Source organism: Pan paniscus, chromosome 5, assembly GCF_029289425.2.
Source record: "Pan paniscus chromosome 5, NHGRI_mPanPan1-v2.0_pri, whole genome shotgun sequence".
In the NCBI taxonomy this organism is placed as follows: domain Eukaryota; kingdom Metazoa; phylum Chordata; class Mammalia; order Primates; family Hominidae; genus Pan; species Pan paniscus.
Genome location: NC_073254.2, coordinates 25,172,673 through 25,188,435, shown reverse-complemented (window position 1 = coordinate 25,188,435; position 15,763 = coordinate 25,172,673). Strand labels below are relative to the sequence as shown.

The 15,763-nt window shown below is 44.8% G+C and overlaps 1 protein-coding gene across 1 annotated transcript in view; it reads right to left on the bottom strand.

Annotated features, from left to right (window-relative positions):
• GCNT2 (glucosaminyl (N-acetyl) transferase 2 (I blood group)) overlaps window positions 1–14,744 on the bottom strand; it is a 105,402-nt gene extending 90,658 nt beyond the window's left edge. Inside the window, exon 1 of the mRNA XM_008952884.4 lies at window positions 13,267–14,744. Coding sequence (XP_008951132.3) covers window positions 13,267–14,191 — 925 coding nt within the window. The 5' untranslated portion in view covers window positions 14,192–14,744. The remainder of the gene's footprint in view (window positions 1–13,266) is intronic.
• Window positions 14,745–15,763: the final 1,019 nt, after the last annotated feature.

Genomic DNA, 15,763 nt, shown 5'->3' with positions numbered 1-15,763 from the left:
TAGTGAAACCCCGTCTCTACTAAAAATACAAAAATTAGCCGGGTGTGGTGGCGCATGCCTGTAATCCCAGCTACTTGGGAGGCTGAGGTAGGAGAATCGCTTGAACCCGGGAGGTGGAGGTTGCAGTGAGCCGAGATCATGGCATTGCACTCCAGCCTGGGCAACAAGAGTGAAACTCCGTCTCAAAATTAAAAAAAAAAAAAAAAAAAAAAAAAAAGAATTAACATAGGGACCAGCAGTTTCACTCTTGGTATCTACCCAGGAGAAATGAAAACATGTGTCCCCATAGTGACTTGTTCAGGAATGTTCATAGCAACATTCTTCACACAAGCCAAAAGTAGAAGCAACCCAAATGTCCATCAATGGATGAAAAAATAAACGTGGTGTATCCATACAATGGAACAGCATCCATTCCTATAAAAAGTGAAGTACTGATTCACGCGATAACACGGATGAACCTCAAAAACATGGCAATAAGTAAAAGGATCTACGCATGAAAGAACACATATAGTATGATTTGGTTAATATGAAATGTCCAGAAAAGGCAAATCCATAGAGCCAGAAAAGTAGGGCTTGGGTGTGGAAATGGGAAGTGGTCATGAGGTTTCTTTGTGTAGTAATAAAATGATTCTACATTAGCCGGGGATCATGGTTGCATAACTGTAAAGGCACTAAAAATCATTACATTGTACACTTAAAGTGGGTGAGTTTTATGGTATGTAAATTATGTCATAAATTTCACACTATGTAAATTATACCTCAATAAACCTGTTACCTTTAAGAGGGGAAAAGGCAATTAGTTTAGTGCCTAGCATTGTAAGAACTTACAGGATGATGATGATTGGCAAGCCTTCTAGAAAGTCTTTACGGTGCCTAAAACTGGGGCAGGAAACAGCTGTAACTCTATCGATCTGTTGTAGATTCTATCAGTGACTTGGACGGTAGAAACCTGTTGGATATTTTTTCTTTTTTCTTTTTAAATTTTACATTGCAGGTCTCATTAGCAGAAAACTGCTGGATTTGTATGAAAGCAACAACACAATTTGTTTCATACTAGCAACATAAGGTGAATTTGAATTCAATCTGACACCAAGCTTTGTGTTGGTTGAGGCTCGCAAAGATATAAAGCTCCCTACCCTCCAAGATTCTGCTTTCTGGCAGCAGCAATAGATGATTAAACCGCAAACCCTAACTACAGTGACAACAAAAAGTATTTGTTGCACAAAGGACAAACTGCTCTGCCTGAGGGTAGGGGCTTGTCAATGATTTAGGAGCAAGACCAACTCAACTGGGTCCTCAAAGATAACCAGGATTTTTGCAGGCTAAGAAAAGCCTAGGGGGAAAACTGGCTCAAAGGCAAAGAGGTCTGTTTGAATTCCCTGAATTGAATTCAGAGTCCCTTGAATTCCCTGCAATTACATAGGGAATTCAAGTTGGAGCCAAATCAACGACTTCAACTACATTTTCTGAATATTTTAAATCACAGCCTCTCAGGGCCAAAATAACTCTGCTAAATTTCCTTAATTAATGATTTTACTTTTCTAGACCTGAACTAAAACATATAGGAATTTGACCCAGCAATCCCATAGATCCAAAGGAATATAAATCATTCTGTCATAAAGATACATGCACGCGTATGTTCATTGCAGCACTATTCACAATAGCAAAGGCATGAAATCAACCTAAATGCCCATCAATGATAGACTGGATAAAGAAAATGTCATATATATACGCCATAGAATATTATGCAGCCATAAAAAGGAACGAGATCATGTCCTTTGCAGACACATGGATAGAGTTAGAAGACATTATTCTCAGCAAACTAACGCAGAAACAGAATACCCAAACACCGCATGTTCTCATACGTGGGAGCTGATTGATGAGAACTTATGGACACATGCAGGGGAACAACACATACTGGGGCCGGTGGGGGGCGTTGGCGGAGGGAAAGCATCAGGAAGAAGAGCTAATAGAGACGCTGGGCTTAATACGTAGGTGATGGGATGATCTGTGCGGTAAACCACTGTGGCACACGTTTACCTATGTAACAAACCTGCACATCCTGCACACGTACCCCTGAACTAAAAATAAAAATTGAAAGAAAACAAAAACAATATACAAATTCAGTCCTCAAAATGGATGGAGGGTAATTGATACTGACCCTAGCAATCAGATGACTAAGAACTCCCAAAGGCAGACCACACTCCCAAGAGTGTTTTCTAATGGATTTAGCATTGGTGGCAGCAAAGGATGTTTGTCCTTTGAAAAAGTTGGTGGACGTGATGGGGGAGTTGGGGTTTAGATTTAGGAATCCCACCCTGTGGACTGCTTAAAAGCTGAGCTAGAATTGAAAAATCACAAAATAAACTTCCTGTAATGCTGAAGGGGAATTTTCTCCACTTGTAGAGAACATTTTATTAGACATGCAGACGATTTCTCTTCCATTTCTCCGTTCCTCATGCAAAGTGATATTGGAAGCCCACTCAGTGATGAAGCTGGATAAAAGTCTAGGTCCTGGGCCAATCATTCGGTTGCCTGCTCACATTTGGTGTGTTGGTGGTTGGGGGTGGGCAGGGCCCGGGCATAGAGAGGACTGAGATCTACACAAATTGTTAAGATGCAATGGAAGAGGTGCTGCAAGAGAAGTGTGGATAAGGTGGGGGCAGGGGAGCTGCTTCTGCAGGAGTGTAAAGCAGCTGAGGCCGTGACTTTTCAACTGGATCTTGAAGAGAACAGATGAGAATGAGCAGCAAAGATAAAGAGTATTCCAGAACAAGACGACAGCATGAACAGGTTGTGGAGGCCATTTGGCTTCAGACAAGTCTAAAGTGAGAAGCCTGGAGAGGTAGGAGGCTTTAGTCACAGAATGCTGCTTCCTGGTACAAGACTACAGACAGGTGACATTGCTAAGAAGAACTATACCCGAGGGAACCTCTTCAGCCACATACCTAATTTATTCCTCCCTTCCATCCTTTACTTTCTTCCTTTTCCTTCCTTCCTTCCCTTCCTTTCTCTTTTTTTTTTTTTTTTTTTGAGATGGGGTCTCACTCTGTCACCAAGACTGGAGTGCAATGTCACGACCACCCCTCACTGTAGCCTCGACCTCCCGTGCTCAAGCGATCCTCCTGCTTCAGCCTCCCAAGTAGCTGGGACTACTGGCACGTGCCTCCAAGCCCGGTTAACTTTTGTATTTTTTGTAGAGATGGAATTTCACTATGTTGCCCAGGCTGGTCTCAAGCAATCCTCTGATCCTCCTGCCTTGGCCTCCCAGTGTTGGGATTACAGGCATGAGCCATCACGCCCGGCCTCACATATCTGATTTCTAACAAAAAATTAGACCTTATGCTTTCAAAACCAAATGTTAGAGGGTTTTTTGTTTTAGTTGCACATAGAATTTTTAGAATCGTAACATTAAAACCTCAAAAATCAACACCTGAGAAGTTCATCTGTTTTCTCTCTCTCTCCATTTAATGAGTTTCTATGATGTGCCAGGTATAGTTTGTGTACTCTCTAATCCTTCAACAGTCCTACAAAGAGATATTTTATCCCCAGGATACAGATGAAGAATCAGGCTCAGTGAAATGAGGCATTTGCCCAAAGTTAAAGAGATGGCGGGGCCGGGCGCAGTGGCTCACGTCTGTAATTCCAGCACTTTGGGAGGCTGAGGTGGGCGGATCGCCTGAGGTCAGGAGTTCGAGACCAGCCTGACCAACATGGAGAAACCCCGTCTCTACTAAAAATACAAAATTAGTCAGGTGTGGTAGTGCATACCTGTAATCCCAGCAACTCGGGAGGCTGAGGCAGGAGAATCGCTTGAACCCAGGAGGCGGAGGTTGCAGTGGGCCAAGATCGCACCATTGCACTCCAGCCTGGGCAACAAGGGTGAAACTCTGTCTCAAAAAAAAAAAAAAAAAAAAAAAGAGAGAGACGGTGAGCTGTAGAGATAGGCTTTAAACTCAGGCCTGTTTGTTTCTAAACCCCACCAGTGAGTGTGAGCTACTCTCTAACTCTAATAGAGAGTAAACAAATCTTTACACTATTTTTCCAACCCATTCACCAGTCCACTTAAATCTTAAATGCATTCTAATTGATGTCATCTGACTATACTCCAGCTGGGCCCAACCCTTATTTTTTTCTTTCTCATCAAACTACTTTTAGCTTCCTCAGTATAAAATTAAGATAGGTCCCCATAGGAAGAAACGTTATTTTTTGGTTTTAAAAAGGAAATTGCTACCTAAAGGAGCAACAGAATATTAAAACAGGGTCATGTCTCTGGTTATTCCTCTGAGATCCCAGAAGATGGTATAATTGGCAAAGCAAAACTATTTATATACATTATCATTATTATGCAAGCCATTTTTGATGGTAATATATATGGATACATAAAATGCATACAAATCAATTAAACTACATATTGGGGCAATTTCTGATCTGGGGAAATTACAATCTTTTTATAAACTCAAAAAAAAGTCAAAATCATTAGCAGTCCTCAGTTGTGCTGTGTCACTTTATGACTTTCAGCAACTAAGCCTGTTATTCCATAACAAAACATAGATGCCATGAGATCTATCAGGGTTTATATTTAAGGTGTCATGGGTATAAATTCAGGAAAGAATACAGACGGTCCCTGACTTATGAGAGTTCAACTTATACATATATATATATATATATATATATATATATATATATATATATTTTTTTTTTTTTTTTTTTTTTTTTTTTTTTTTTGAGACGGAGTCTCGCTCTTGTCGCCCAGGCCGGAGTGCAATGGTGCGATCTCAGCTCACTGCAACCTCTGCATCCCAGGTTCAAGCGATTCTCCTGCCTCAGCCTCCCGAGTAGCTGGGATTACAGGCGTGCACCACCATGCCTGGCTAATTTTTGCCTTTTTAGTAGAGACGGGGTTTCATCACGTTGGCCAGGCTGGTCTCGAACTGCTGACCTCAGGTGATCTGCCCACCTCAGCTGCCCAAAGTGCTAGAATTACATGCGTGAGCCACTGCGCCTGGCCTCAACTTATTTTTTTACCTTATGATGTGCGAAAGCTATGAGCATTTAAGTAGAAACCATATTTTGGCTTTTGAATGTTGGTCTTTTCCCAGGCTAACGAGGTGCGGTAGGATACTCTCTCATGATGCTAGCAGTGGCAGGCCACCCCAGCTCCCGGTCAGCTATGAGATCACGAGGGTAAACAACTGATACTGTACTCTATAGTGTAGTGTATTCAAGAAATCACATGACATAGACACCACTTTATTATAAAATAGGCTTTGCGTAAGATGATTTTGCCCATCGGTAGGCTAACAATGTAAGTGTTCTGAGCATGTTTAAGGGAGGCTAGGCTAAGCTAGGATATTTGGTAGATTAGGTACATTAAATGCATTTTCTTTCGTTTTCTTTGTTTTGTTTTGTTTTTTTTTTTTTTTGCGGCAGAATCTCCCTCTTGCCCAGGTTGGAGTGCAGTGGCACAATCTCGGCTCACTGCAACCTCCGCCTCCCGGGTTTAAGCGATTCCCCTGCCTCAGCCTCCCAAATAGCTGGGATTACAGGCGCCCGCCACCACGCCCGGCTAATTTTTGTATTTTTAGTAGAGACAGGGTTTCACCATGTTGGCCAGGATGGTCTCAAACTCCTGACCTCTAGTGATCCACCTGCCTCGGCCTCCCAAAGTGCTGGGATTACAGGCGTTAGCCACCCCACGTGGCCATTAAATGCATTTTTGATTTATGGTATTTTCCACTTGCGATGAGTTTCTTGGGATGTAACCCCGCTGTAAGTCGAAGAGCATCTGTAGTCTAACTTAGCTGGGAAGGAGGAAGAAGAAAGTAAGGATAGAGTGGGAGCCACAGAATGCCCGAAGAACAAACTCAGTGATCAGTGAAGAGGGAAGACAATGGTTAGCAAAGATAAGATCACTTGCAGATTAAACTCTTCCTTTCTTCTTCTAGGGAAGTGATTAATGCCATTGTTTTCTTGATAATCTACCTATTTAAAAAATGAAGTCTGTCAGGCCATTTACCACCTTCCTAAGAAACTGTGTTTCCCTGAGAAGAACTCACAGGTGGCCGAGAGTGGTGGCTCACACCTGTAATCCCAGCACTTTGGGAAGCTGAGGTGGGCAGACCACCAGGTCAGGAGTTCGAGACCAGCCTGGCCAACATGGTGAAACCCCATCTCTACTAAAGAGGCAAAAATTAGCCAGGCGTGGTGGCGGGCACCTGTAGTCCCAGCTACTCAGGAGGCTGAGGTAGTAGAATCGCCTGAACCCGGGAAGCAGAGGTTGTAGTCCCAGGTACTCGGGAGGCTGAGGCAGGAGAATTACTTGAACCCAGGAAACGGAGGTTGCAGTGAGCCAAGATTGCACCACTGTACTCCAGCCTGGGTGACAGAGTGAGACTCCATCTCAAAAAAAAAAAAAAAAGGAACTCACAGGTGTCCCAACTCTCTGATTTCCTTTTCTAGAAGTTGACAAGAGACCGGGCACGGTAGCTCACGCCTATAATCCCAACACTTTTGGAGGCCGAGGTGGGTGGATCACGAGGTCAAGAGATCAACACCATCCTGGCCAACATGGTGAAACCCCGTCTCTACTAAATATACAAAAAATTAGCCGGGCACAGTGGTGAGCGCCTGTAGTCCCAGCTACTCGGGAGGCTGAGGCAGGAGAATGGCGTGAACCCGGGAGGAGAACTTGCAGTGAGCTGAGATCGCGCCACTGCACTCCAGCCTGGGCGACAGAGCAAGACTCTGTCTCAAAAAAAAAAAAAAAAAAAGAAGTTGACAAAAACCGGTATTTCTGGCAGATATAAAAAAACAGAGATTGCTTAAGCGGAGCTAATAGTAAAAATCCCCAAATCTTCCCCCCCTTCAAGTCTGTCCATTCGCCCAGCATCTCAGAAGCTCTGTGTGCTCCATTGGTTTGGGGAATATCAATTCCCTCTGCACGCAGTAAGATCCCAGCCACATCCCTGGGGCTCAAGGATGAGTTCCCAAGACCACCTTGATTCGGATCTGCCCTTCTCTGCTCCCAAAGTTGCATCTCTCAAGGTCTCGGCACCTGGAACCTCAGCATTGCATTTTTACATATAGAGGAACTAACGGGATATACCAGCCTCAAACAGTGACAAAGAGTAAGGCCAGTACGGACTCTACAGCAAATAGAAATACAACGAGCCACCCACATTTAGGGTTCAGGGGAAGATGCCTGCCATGGAATATCAATAGGGCTAGTCCGCAGGCTGGCTCCAGGGGAAAAACAAATTGGAAGCAGGGAGGGTCTGTCTTTCGGGCCCTCAATCACCCACCAGGTATCTTCCTTTCTCTATTCCTTCCCCTTTGGACACCTTGGCACTCCTTCCTCCCACCACCCACAAAGCCTGCTCCCAGGAAAGGCTGTTTTTGCATTCATTCCTATTTTAATGTGAGTTTGAAACAAACTCCCATGGAGTTATATTCAAAATACTCCTTTGTAGCAAGTGAAACAGAAATCACTGGTCAGTTTTGAAATGTGTAAAATTCAAGGCACACATGACCAATGGAATAGACTCACTGAATGTCCCTATCACAGGCAGAGCCATCCAACCCAGAGGATCAATAACTCAGGAGGAAAGTGGGAGGTGGATGAACTTGCATCTTGGGCTTATAAATGGAAATCATCCACAGCTGAATCAGACAAGAAACTAAAAGGCATGCCATCTTGTTGTGGACCAGATTAAGGGTAAAAGACGGAAGTGGGGAGAGGAAAAAGGGAGGGCAGGAAGCCCTAATTTCAGAACAGCTAGTGAGGCTTCTTGGACATCTTTAAAGCCATATGTGAACCCCCTTTCTGTAACACTGTTCTCCTCATGGGCACCTTCACCTGAGCAGGCCATGCAGAGAGTCTTATCCTCTGAGAGGCCTCCAGAGGACCTGCTGGATGGACCATGTTTTTGTCTGTTTTTGTTTTTGAGATGGAGTCTCGCTCTGTCACCCAGGCTGAAGTGCAGTGGCGCGATCTCGGCTCATTGCAACCTCCGCCTCCCAGGTTCAAGCGATTCTCCTGCCTCAGTCTCCTGAGTAGCTGGGATTACAGGCATGCACCACCACACCCCGTTAATTTTTGCATTTTTAGTAGAGACGGGGTTTCATCATGTTGGCCAGGCTAGCCTCAAACTTCTGACCTCAGGTGATCCGCCCACCTCAGCTTCCCAAAGAGCTGGGATTACAGGCGTGAGCCACTGTGCCTGGACCCATGTTTTGTTTTGCTTATTTATCCATTTTTTGAGACAGAGTCTCACTCTGTTGCCCAGTCTGAGGGCAGTGGTGCTATTGCAGCTCACTGTGCCCTTGACCTCCTGGGCTCAAGCGATCCTCCTGCCTCAACTTCTCCAGCAGCTGAGACTACAGTGCATGCCACCACGCCTGACTATTTTTTGATTTTTTTTTGTAGAGACAAGGTATCTGTGTTACCCAAGCTTTGCTTTTTTAAACCACATGACCCTGCCACCCTGGTCACAGCTGATTGGACAACTTGGGGCTACATAAAGGGCAGCTGCCTGCAAAGAGGTCAGCCGCAGCCTGAGAGGTGGTGTGGAATGAGAACGGGGATCCTCATTGTTTAATACAATGGCTGCATGACCCAAGGCAGGACTCTCTGGGGACATCTGAATGGGACACAGAGAGCACTTGCTGTCAAGAGAGCAGCATGGGCCAGGCACAGTGGCTCACGCCTGTAATCCCAGCATTTTGGGAGGCCAAGGCAGGTGGATCACCTGAGGTCAGAAGACTAGCCTGGCCAACATGGTGAAACCCCGTCTCTACTAAAAATGCAAAAATTAGCCAAGCGTGGTGTCATGCACCTGTAATCCCTGGTACTTCGGAGGCTGAGACAGGAGAATTGCTTGAACCCAGGAGGAGGAGGTTGCAGTGAGCCAAGATGACACCACTGCACTCCAGCCTGGGTGACAGAGCGAGACTCCATCTTAAAAAAAAAAAAAAAAAAAGAGCAGCATGGAATCTGGCAGATACTAGGGGAAGACATAGGAAGTAGAACCCACAGGGTGGAGGAGCCCATAAACCAGGGGAAGTGCTGAAGCACAGGCAAGAATTTCAAATAAAGTAGAAGCAGGCAAAGCAAAACCAGCAGAGGTGGAGACTCTGCGACATGAGGACGGCCAACGTCTCGGTGCTGCTAGGGCGGCAGAGCCTGACCACTGCACCAGCAATGAGGATGCGTGGTCCACCTGCCCTGCCTGTGGTCGCAGCCACAGGCCACAAGTAAAAGTGATATTTCAAACTGAGTTAAATAAAATACATTCTTTTTTTTTTTTTTTTTTTTTTTTTGAGACAGAGTCTTGCTCTGTCACCCAGGCTGGAGTACAGTGGCATGATCTCAACTCACCACAACCTCTGCCTCCTGGTTCTCCTAAATCGCTGAAGCGATTCTCCTGCTTCAGCCTCCCGAGTAGCTGGGGTTACAGGCACAAGCTACCACGCCTGGCTAGTTTTTTGTATTTTTAGTAGAGTTGGGGTTTCACCATGTTGGCCAGGCTGGTCTCAAACTCCTGACCTCAAGTGATCCGCCCGCCTCGGCTCCCCAAAGTGCTGGGATTACAGGCGTGAGCCACCACACCTGGCATAAAATACATTCTTTAAATTCATATTATCTGCTTTTTACTTCTTTTAATGTGGCTCCTGGAAAATCTAAAATTTGATTTTAGATCTATGGCTCCCATTGTAGCATTCCTATTGGGCAGTGCTGTTCTCCCTTCCCATGAGACCACTTCAGCTGTGAGATGTTTTTCTGGACTAATTTTTTTTTTAATTTTTATTTCTGAGATGGAGTCTCACTCTGTCACCCAGACGCGAGTGCAGTGGCAGGATCTTAACTCACTGCAACCTCCGCCTCCCGGGCTGAAGTGATTCTCCTGCTTCAGCCTTCCGAGTAGCTGGGATTACAGGCACGTGCCACCACACCCGGCTAATTTTTGTATTTTTAGTAGAGATAGGTTTCACCATGTTGGCCAGGCTGGTCTTGAACTCCTGACTTCAGGCAATCCACCCAGCTCAGCCTCCCAAAGTGCTGGGATTACAGGCGTGAGCCACCACACCTGGCCTGGACTAGTTACTTTACAGAATCCTAATCATAATCCCTCAATCATGACAATGAATTGGAACAATCTCAAAATGTCCCTCGCACGCCTGCCAAAAAAAAAAAAAAAAAAGCAAAAACCACAACATATACACATCAACCAGAAGGACCCTTACAACGGAAAATGGCTCAGATCTCCACATAGCAGGAATAATAATTAAACAAGACAACCCTTAGGTTTCTAATTCCCTAACCTCCTACATTCAGCCCTGCCTCAGGTTGGGAAAGAGTTGGCAGGGCTTGCCCGATGTGGTGGCTCACGAGGCTGAGGCAGGGGGATCGCTTGGGCCCAGGAGTTCGAGACCAGCACTGGCAACACAGCAGGACGTCGTCTCTACAAAAGTTAAAATTAGCCAGGCATGGGGGCACGTGCCTGTAGTCCCAGCCTCTTGGAAGGCTTGAGCCTGGGAGGTCAAGACCAGCACGGGCTGGGTGCTGTGTGGCTCACACCTGTAATCCCAGTACTTTGGGAGGTTGAGGCCGTGAGCCGTGGTTGTGCCACTGCACTCCAGCCTGGATGACAGAGTGAGATCCAAAAAAAGAAAAAAAAGAGTTGGCAGAGCTGGTCAGGGTCCTCCGGCAGTGTTCCTCCACACACATAACACAGAAATGACTTCAGGGGAGTGTTAGGTTTCTGAAAAACATAAATTGGTGCATTTGTTTTCTATTGCTTTGCCAATCTGTTACTGCTAACACGGGGTGTAAAAATCCAGCTCCAATAGATACATCGAGTCGAGAAGTCAGGGGGTTTCCCTTAAGTTTCTGTTGAGTCCCCTGATTAGGATCACAGACTCTGAGAGTGGGAAGGGACTCGGAGGCCATCCGCTCCAATCCTTGAGGTTTCCTCGGCAGCACTTCCCCAGCCCTGCTTCCCTTGGCTTTGCTCACCATTGAGGAAGCTGCCCGTTCTATTCCCAGCTCCATGTGTTCTCATCTCCCACCCGCTGGCCCTAGATTCTACTTCCAAAACGACAGAGTTGGTCTAATTTCTCTTTCCTGAGCAAATCTTTTAATTAGGTAAAGACACCGATCCCTCTTCAAGTCTTTTCCAAATCAATTATCCTTTTTCTTTGTCTTGGTCTTCTCTTAAAAAAAAAAAAAAAAGGGGGGGGGGGGATTGGCCTTTTTACCTCCCTGGCTGCTCTCTTTGGAACTGCTGTGTCAATGTCTCCCCTACAGTAGGGTGGCCAGACCTGAAGAGTCTACATCCTACTCCAAGCACATGGGAGAGAAGTGAGGCTTTCACTTCCCTTACTCTGGACACTACAATTCTATTTAAACAGCTCTGTGCTTTCCCCACCAGACCTTCCTGAGCCCTAATTTCTTTTGATCACTATACTTCCCCTTCTGGCTCTGAGAAAATCACAGACTTAAAGAGAATTCTAAGCCTAGGAAGCTTTGTATGCCAATATCTAAAACAAGCACCTGCAATGGTTTACACCCCTGGCTGTACATGAGAATCACTTGGAAGCTGTACAAATATCAATAGTTAGGTCTTGCCCCAAGGAGGGAAACAGGCCTGGCTTAGGTATTTTTAGAAGCCCCAGATGATAGTAATGTGCATCCAGGGTTGAACCAGCAATCCAAAGAAACCAGGACTGTGATCTTCATACGGGTTCCAGTTACTTTTTCCTTTGAACGGCAAATATGAATTCTTATTTTGAATTGAACTAGCAGGACTAAATTGGTTCACTATAAACAACTTGAGATTATTCAAAAATCATTTGGAACTTGGACCAAAGGAGAGATGGAATTGATTTAGCAACAATTGAGACCTTATTGAAAGTCAACCTAAAAAGAACATCAGGCTTAGGAGACCTGGTTTATAATGGGTGCATTTGCTTACCAGCTGTGGGATTTGAGCACATCATGTAATCACACTGAAGTTTCTTCATCTATAAAATGGAGGTACTAGTCTAGAAATCTTTTTTTTTTTTTTTTTGAGACAGAGTCTCCGCTGGAGTGCGATGACGTGATCTTGGCTCACTGCAACCTCCGCCTCCTAGGTTCAAGCGATTCTACTGCCTCAGCCTTCTGAGAAGCTGGGATTACAGGCATGCCCCACCACGCCTGGCTAATTTTTGGTATTTTTAGTAGAGACGGGGTTTCACCATGTTGGCCAGGCTGGTCTCGAACTCCTGACCTTGTGATCCGCCCACTTCAGCCTCCCAAAGTGCTGGGATTACAGGTGTGAGCCACTGCGCTCAGCCTAGAAATCTAAGGTGCAATAAGGTTTGTTTGTTTGTTTGTTTAACTTCTTGAAAAAAAATAGAGACAGTGTTTCACTATGTTGCCCAGGCTGGTCTCAAACTCCTGGCTTCAAGACATCCTCCTGCCTCAGCCTTCCAAAGTGCTGGGATTACAGGCGTGAGCCACCATGCCTGGCCATGCTTTAGATTTTTGATTCAAGACCAGAAAAGAGCTTGCAAATAAAAAATTTGAAAGTTGTATCTCACTCCCATTTCAAAAGGATGGAAGCTTCAACAGAGACAAAAATATTATGAAATCTTCAAATTGTCATTCAAATTTTATTTATAATACATATTCCTGATTTTAAATGCGTTGCGCTTAAAGGAGAATAAGGTTTACATTTTATTTATTTATTTAGAGATGGAGTCTCGATCTGTCACCCAGGCTGGAGTGCGGTGGCACAATCTTGGCTCATTGCAACCTCCGCCCCTTGGGTTCAAGCGATTCTCCTGCCTCAGCCTCTCCAGTAGCTGGGATTACAGGCATGCACCACCACGCCTGGCTAATTTTTTTAGTATTTTTAGTAGATACAGGTTTTCACCATGTTGGTCAGGCTGCTCTCAAACTCCTGACCTCAAGTGATCCACCTGCCTCCGCCTCCCAAAGTGCTGTGATTACAGGCTTGAGCCACTGTGCTTGGCCACGTTTTTATTTATATGGCCAGTGTTCCTTCGGTCTTTTGTCCTGTGAACAGAGCGGTTCACAAGAGTGGGTGATATAACACATCTCCATTTTACCATTTTACAGATGAAAGATTTTTTTTTTAATTTGACATTTAAAACCGTAAAGAAGTTTGTCCCATTTTTTCCACTCTTTTCAAAGCAACTTATTTAGTATTGACCATGCAGTGTTTATTCGTAAAAATAAAAGTTAAGAGACGTACATACCGGGAATCCTGTTGAGTGTCACCCAGAAATGTTCGTCGGGGCTGTAGGTGTCCTTGGACCAGGAGAGTAAGTCAAGTGCGAGCTGGTCTTGGAGGACAAAGTTAGCAAAGTCCCTTGTGAGAGCCACGTAGGCCGTGCCAAAGTAAATCACCATGTCATGAGGAGGAGGAGTTTTTAATTTTGTTGTTTTAATCACGTAGGAATTTTTGTGGTCTAACAGTTCTTGGTGGACATATTTAGTCCGTCCAACAGCGTGGTCAGGAGGCAGCACTCCGGGGGTGATATTTTTCCCTTTAAATCCCTTCAGATACTGAACTATTTCCCTGTTGGTTTTCAGGGGAAAGTCTTGCCCGCAGGTGTTGATGACGTACTTCCAGGGAACTTCAGAGGCCACAAGGTCTTCCAGGCAGTTCAGGTCAGCCTGGAGCCTGGAGATCCCCCCATAGACGACCGACTCCTTCTTGGAAGCCAGAAAAGCATTTGGGAAGCAGCTGAGTAACTGTTTCACTGCACCTTTAAAGGCATCCGTCGCCTTCTGATCCAGGTGCACACAGTAGACATTTTGGGGCATATAAATCGCCCTGAAGAGCCTCTCAAAAGTGCCGAAGTCTTTGTGGATGGTCACCGTGTAAGCTAAAGGGAACCCAGCCTCTTCTTCAGAGAGTGTTTCTGTTACATAGTGGCTTCGAACCATGTACTCATAGCAGGTAGCTTCATCAAGGGTTGTTTTCAATGCATTTTCTGTTGGGTAAAAAACTTTCCCCTCAAAAATCTGATGACAGGCTTCTGCTAACAGTGAAGCATTGGACAGAGCTGCCCTCAGAAAACGTTTATTCTCCCATAACTCAGTATTGTAAACAAATACAAAAATCAGGGCAGAGATAAGAGACACGCTAAAAAGACAGTGCTTCCAAGAGCCCATCATTCACAACCAGGAAATGAGTAAAATATCTCTCTCTTGAGATAGGATCAGAGTGTAGATATATTTAACTTACATTTTCTCCAGGTTCCGAAATCATCCTCGTGATGGCTGAAGCTCTCGTCTGGCTGTTCCCCGTCCCTTCAGTTCACGGTTCTGGTCCTTTTTCTTTCTTCTTCCCCTCTTCACTTACCACTAGGTTGCATTTTCACTTTTCTGTGACACATTTCTGAAGTGGCTCCTTTGCATTTGGCTTGCCTGTTCTCCTGCTAACCTGCAACCTGTGTCTACACAAAAACAAATGTCCTCAGAGAGGTTCTGATTCCAGGGGGTCCACCTGTTCCCACCATGAAATTGCCAGTGGGTGAGGTGACCATTCTGCAAGTCATCGGCTCTAAGACCTTAACCTCAGCCTCTTCTCCCGGCCAGAGTCTAGTAACTGTGTCCCCTCCCCTGCTTCCTGTTAATCATTGTGTTCAACAGCCTGAGTTTATTTGCTTAAACTGCACTGCCAAGCTACAAGCTTCAGTTTAAAGCATGTGAATACTGCCTGGAGAGATATTCTATCAATAAATATGTAGTGCTTTAAAAAAATTGCTTAACCCTGTCTTTTTCCACAGCCACACCTCGCTCTCCCCATTGGCTGGGTATGCTATACGACATGGCATATGACTGGCTACTGGGCTAAATTCTTTCCAGGGCTTAATTTTGTCTGCTGCTGGGTAAAGTCCTTTAAAATGCCCATTAATTAGCAAGCTTACCTCACCACCTAACTTACTGCACAAAGTGACTGTGGCACTCTGATGAATAAAGGCTAACTTCTTTTTTTAAAACAACAAAACGACCAATAGCCCATCATCACCCAAAATTGCATACAGGCTAACATAGTGAATTTCAAGTTTATTTTGCCCTGGTCCGCATAGGATGCAGACAGAGAACCCTGATGCTTAGAGGAAGGAGAGAAGAGCATCTCAGTCTTGAATTTTAGGAGAGAGGCTCTTATGTCCAGATTTACAGATGCTTTTAAAGGAGGCTTTTTTTTAAATCTGTAAAAAATGAGAATAATTTTACCACCAGAGGTCAATTGTGAGAATAAAATGAGATAACATATACAGAGTCCATCGCCGTGTCCAGGAACAGATTGGGGTGGTAAAGCAGCAGCAAAATGGTACTAAACAAGAAGTGCGTTCACACACAGACACACGCACACACACATACACTCCTGTGCACACGCACACACACACATGCATACGCACACATACATGCATACACACGTATCTCTTACCCCACACTCATACTTCTAATAAATGACACAATTACCACCTCTCCTTTGAAATCTTCTTACTCTTCCCTTACTCCCTCCTCTGTGAGCCCATGCCAATCAGATTATACATCTAAAACGTTAGCGACGAGTTTTGTATGATGTGGTGGTTAGCTGCACCCGGTGTGAAAGCATGTTCCATTGGCGCTGAGCTCATGTATTCCTCATGTTTCTGGCTCCTAGCATTGTCTGTATGTAGTAGACAATCAACTTTTTATTTTATTTTATTTTATTTATTTATTGAAACGGAGTTTCGC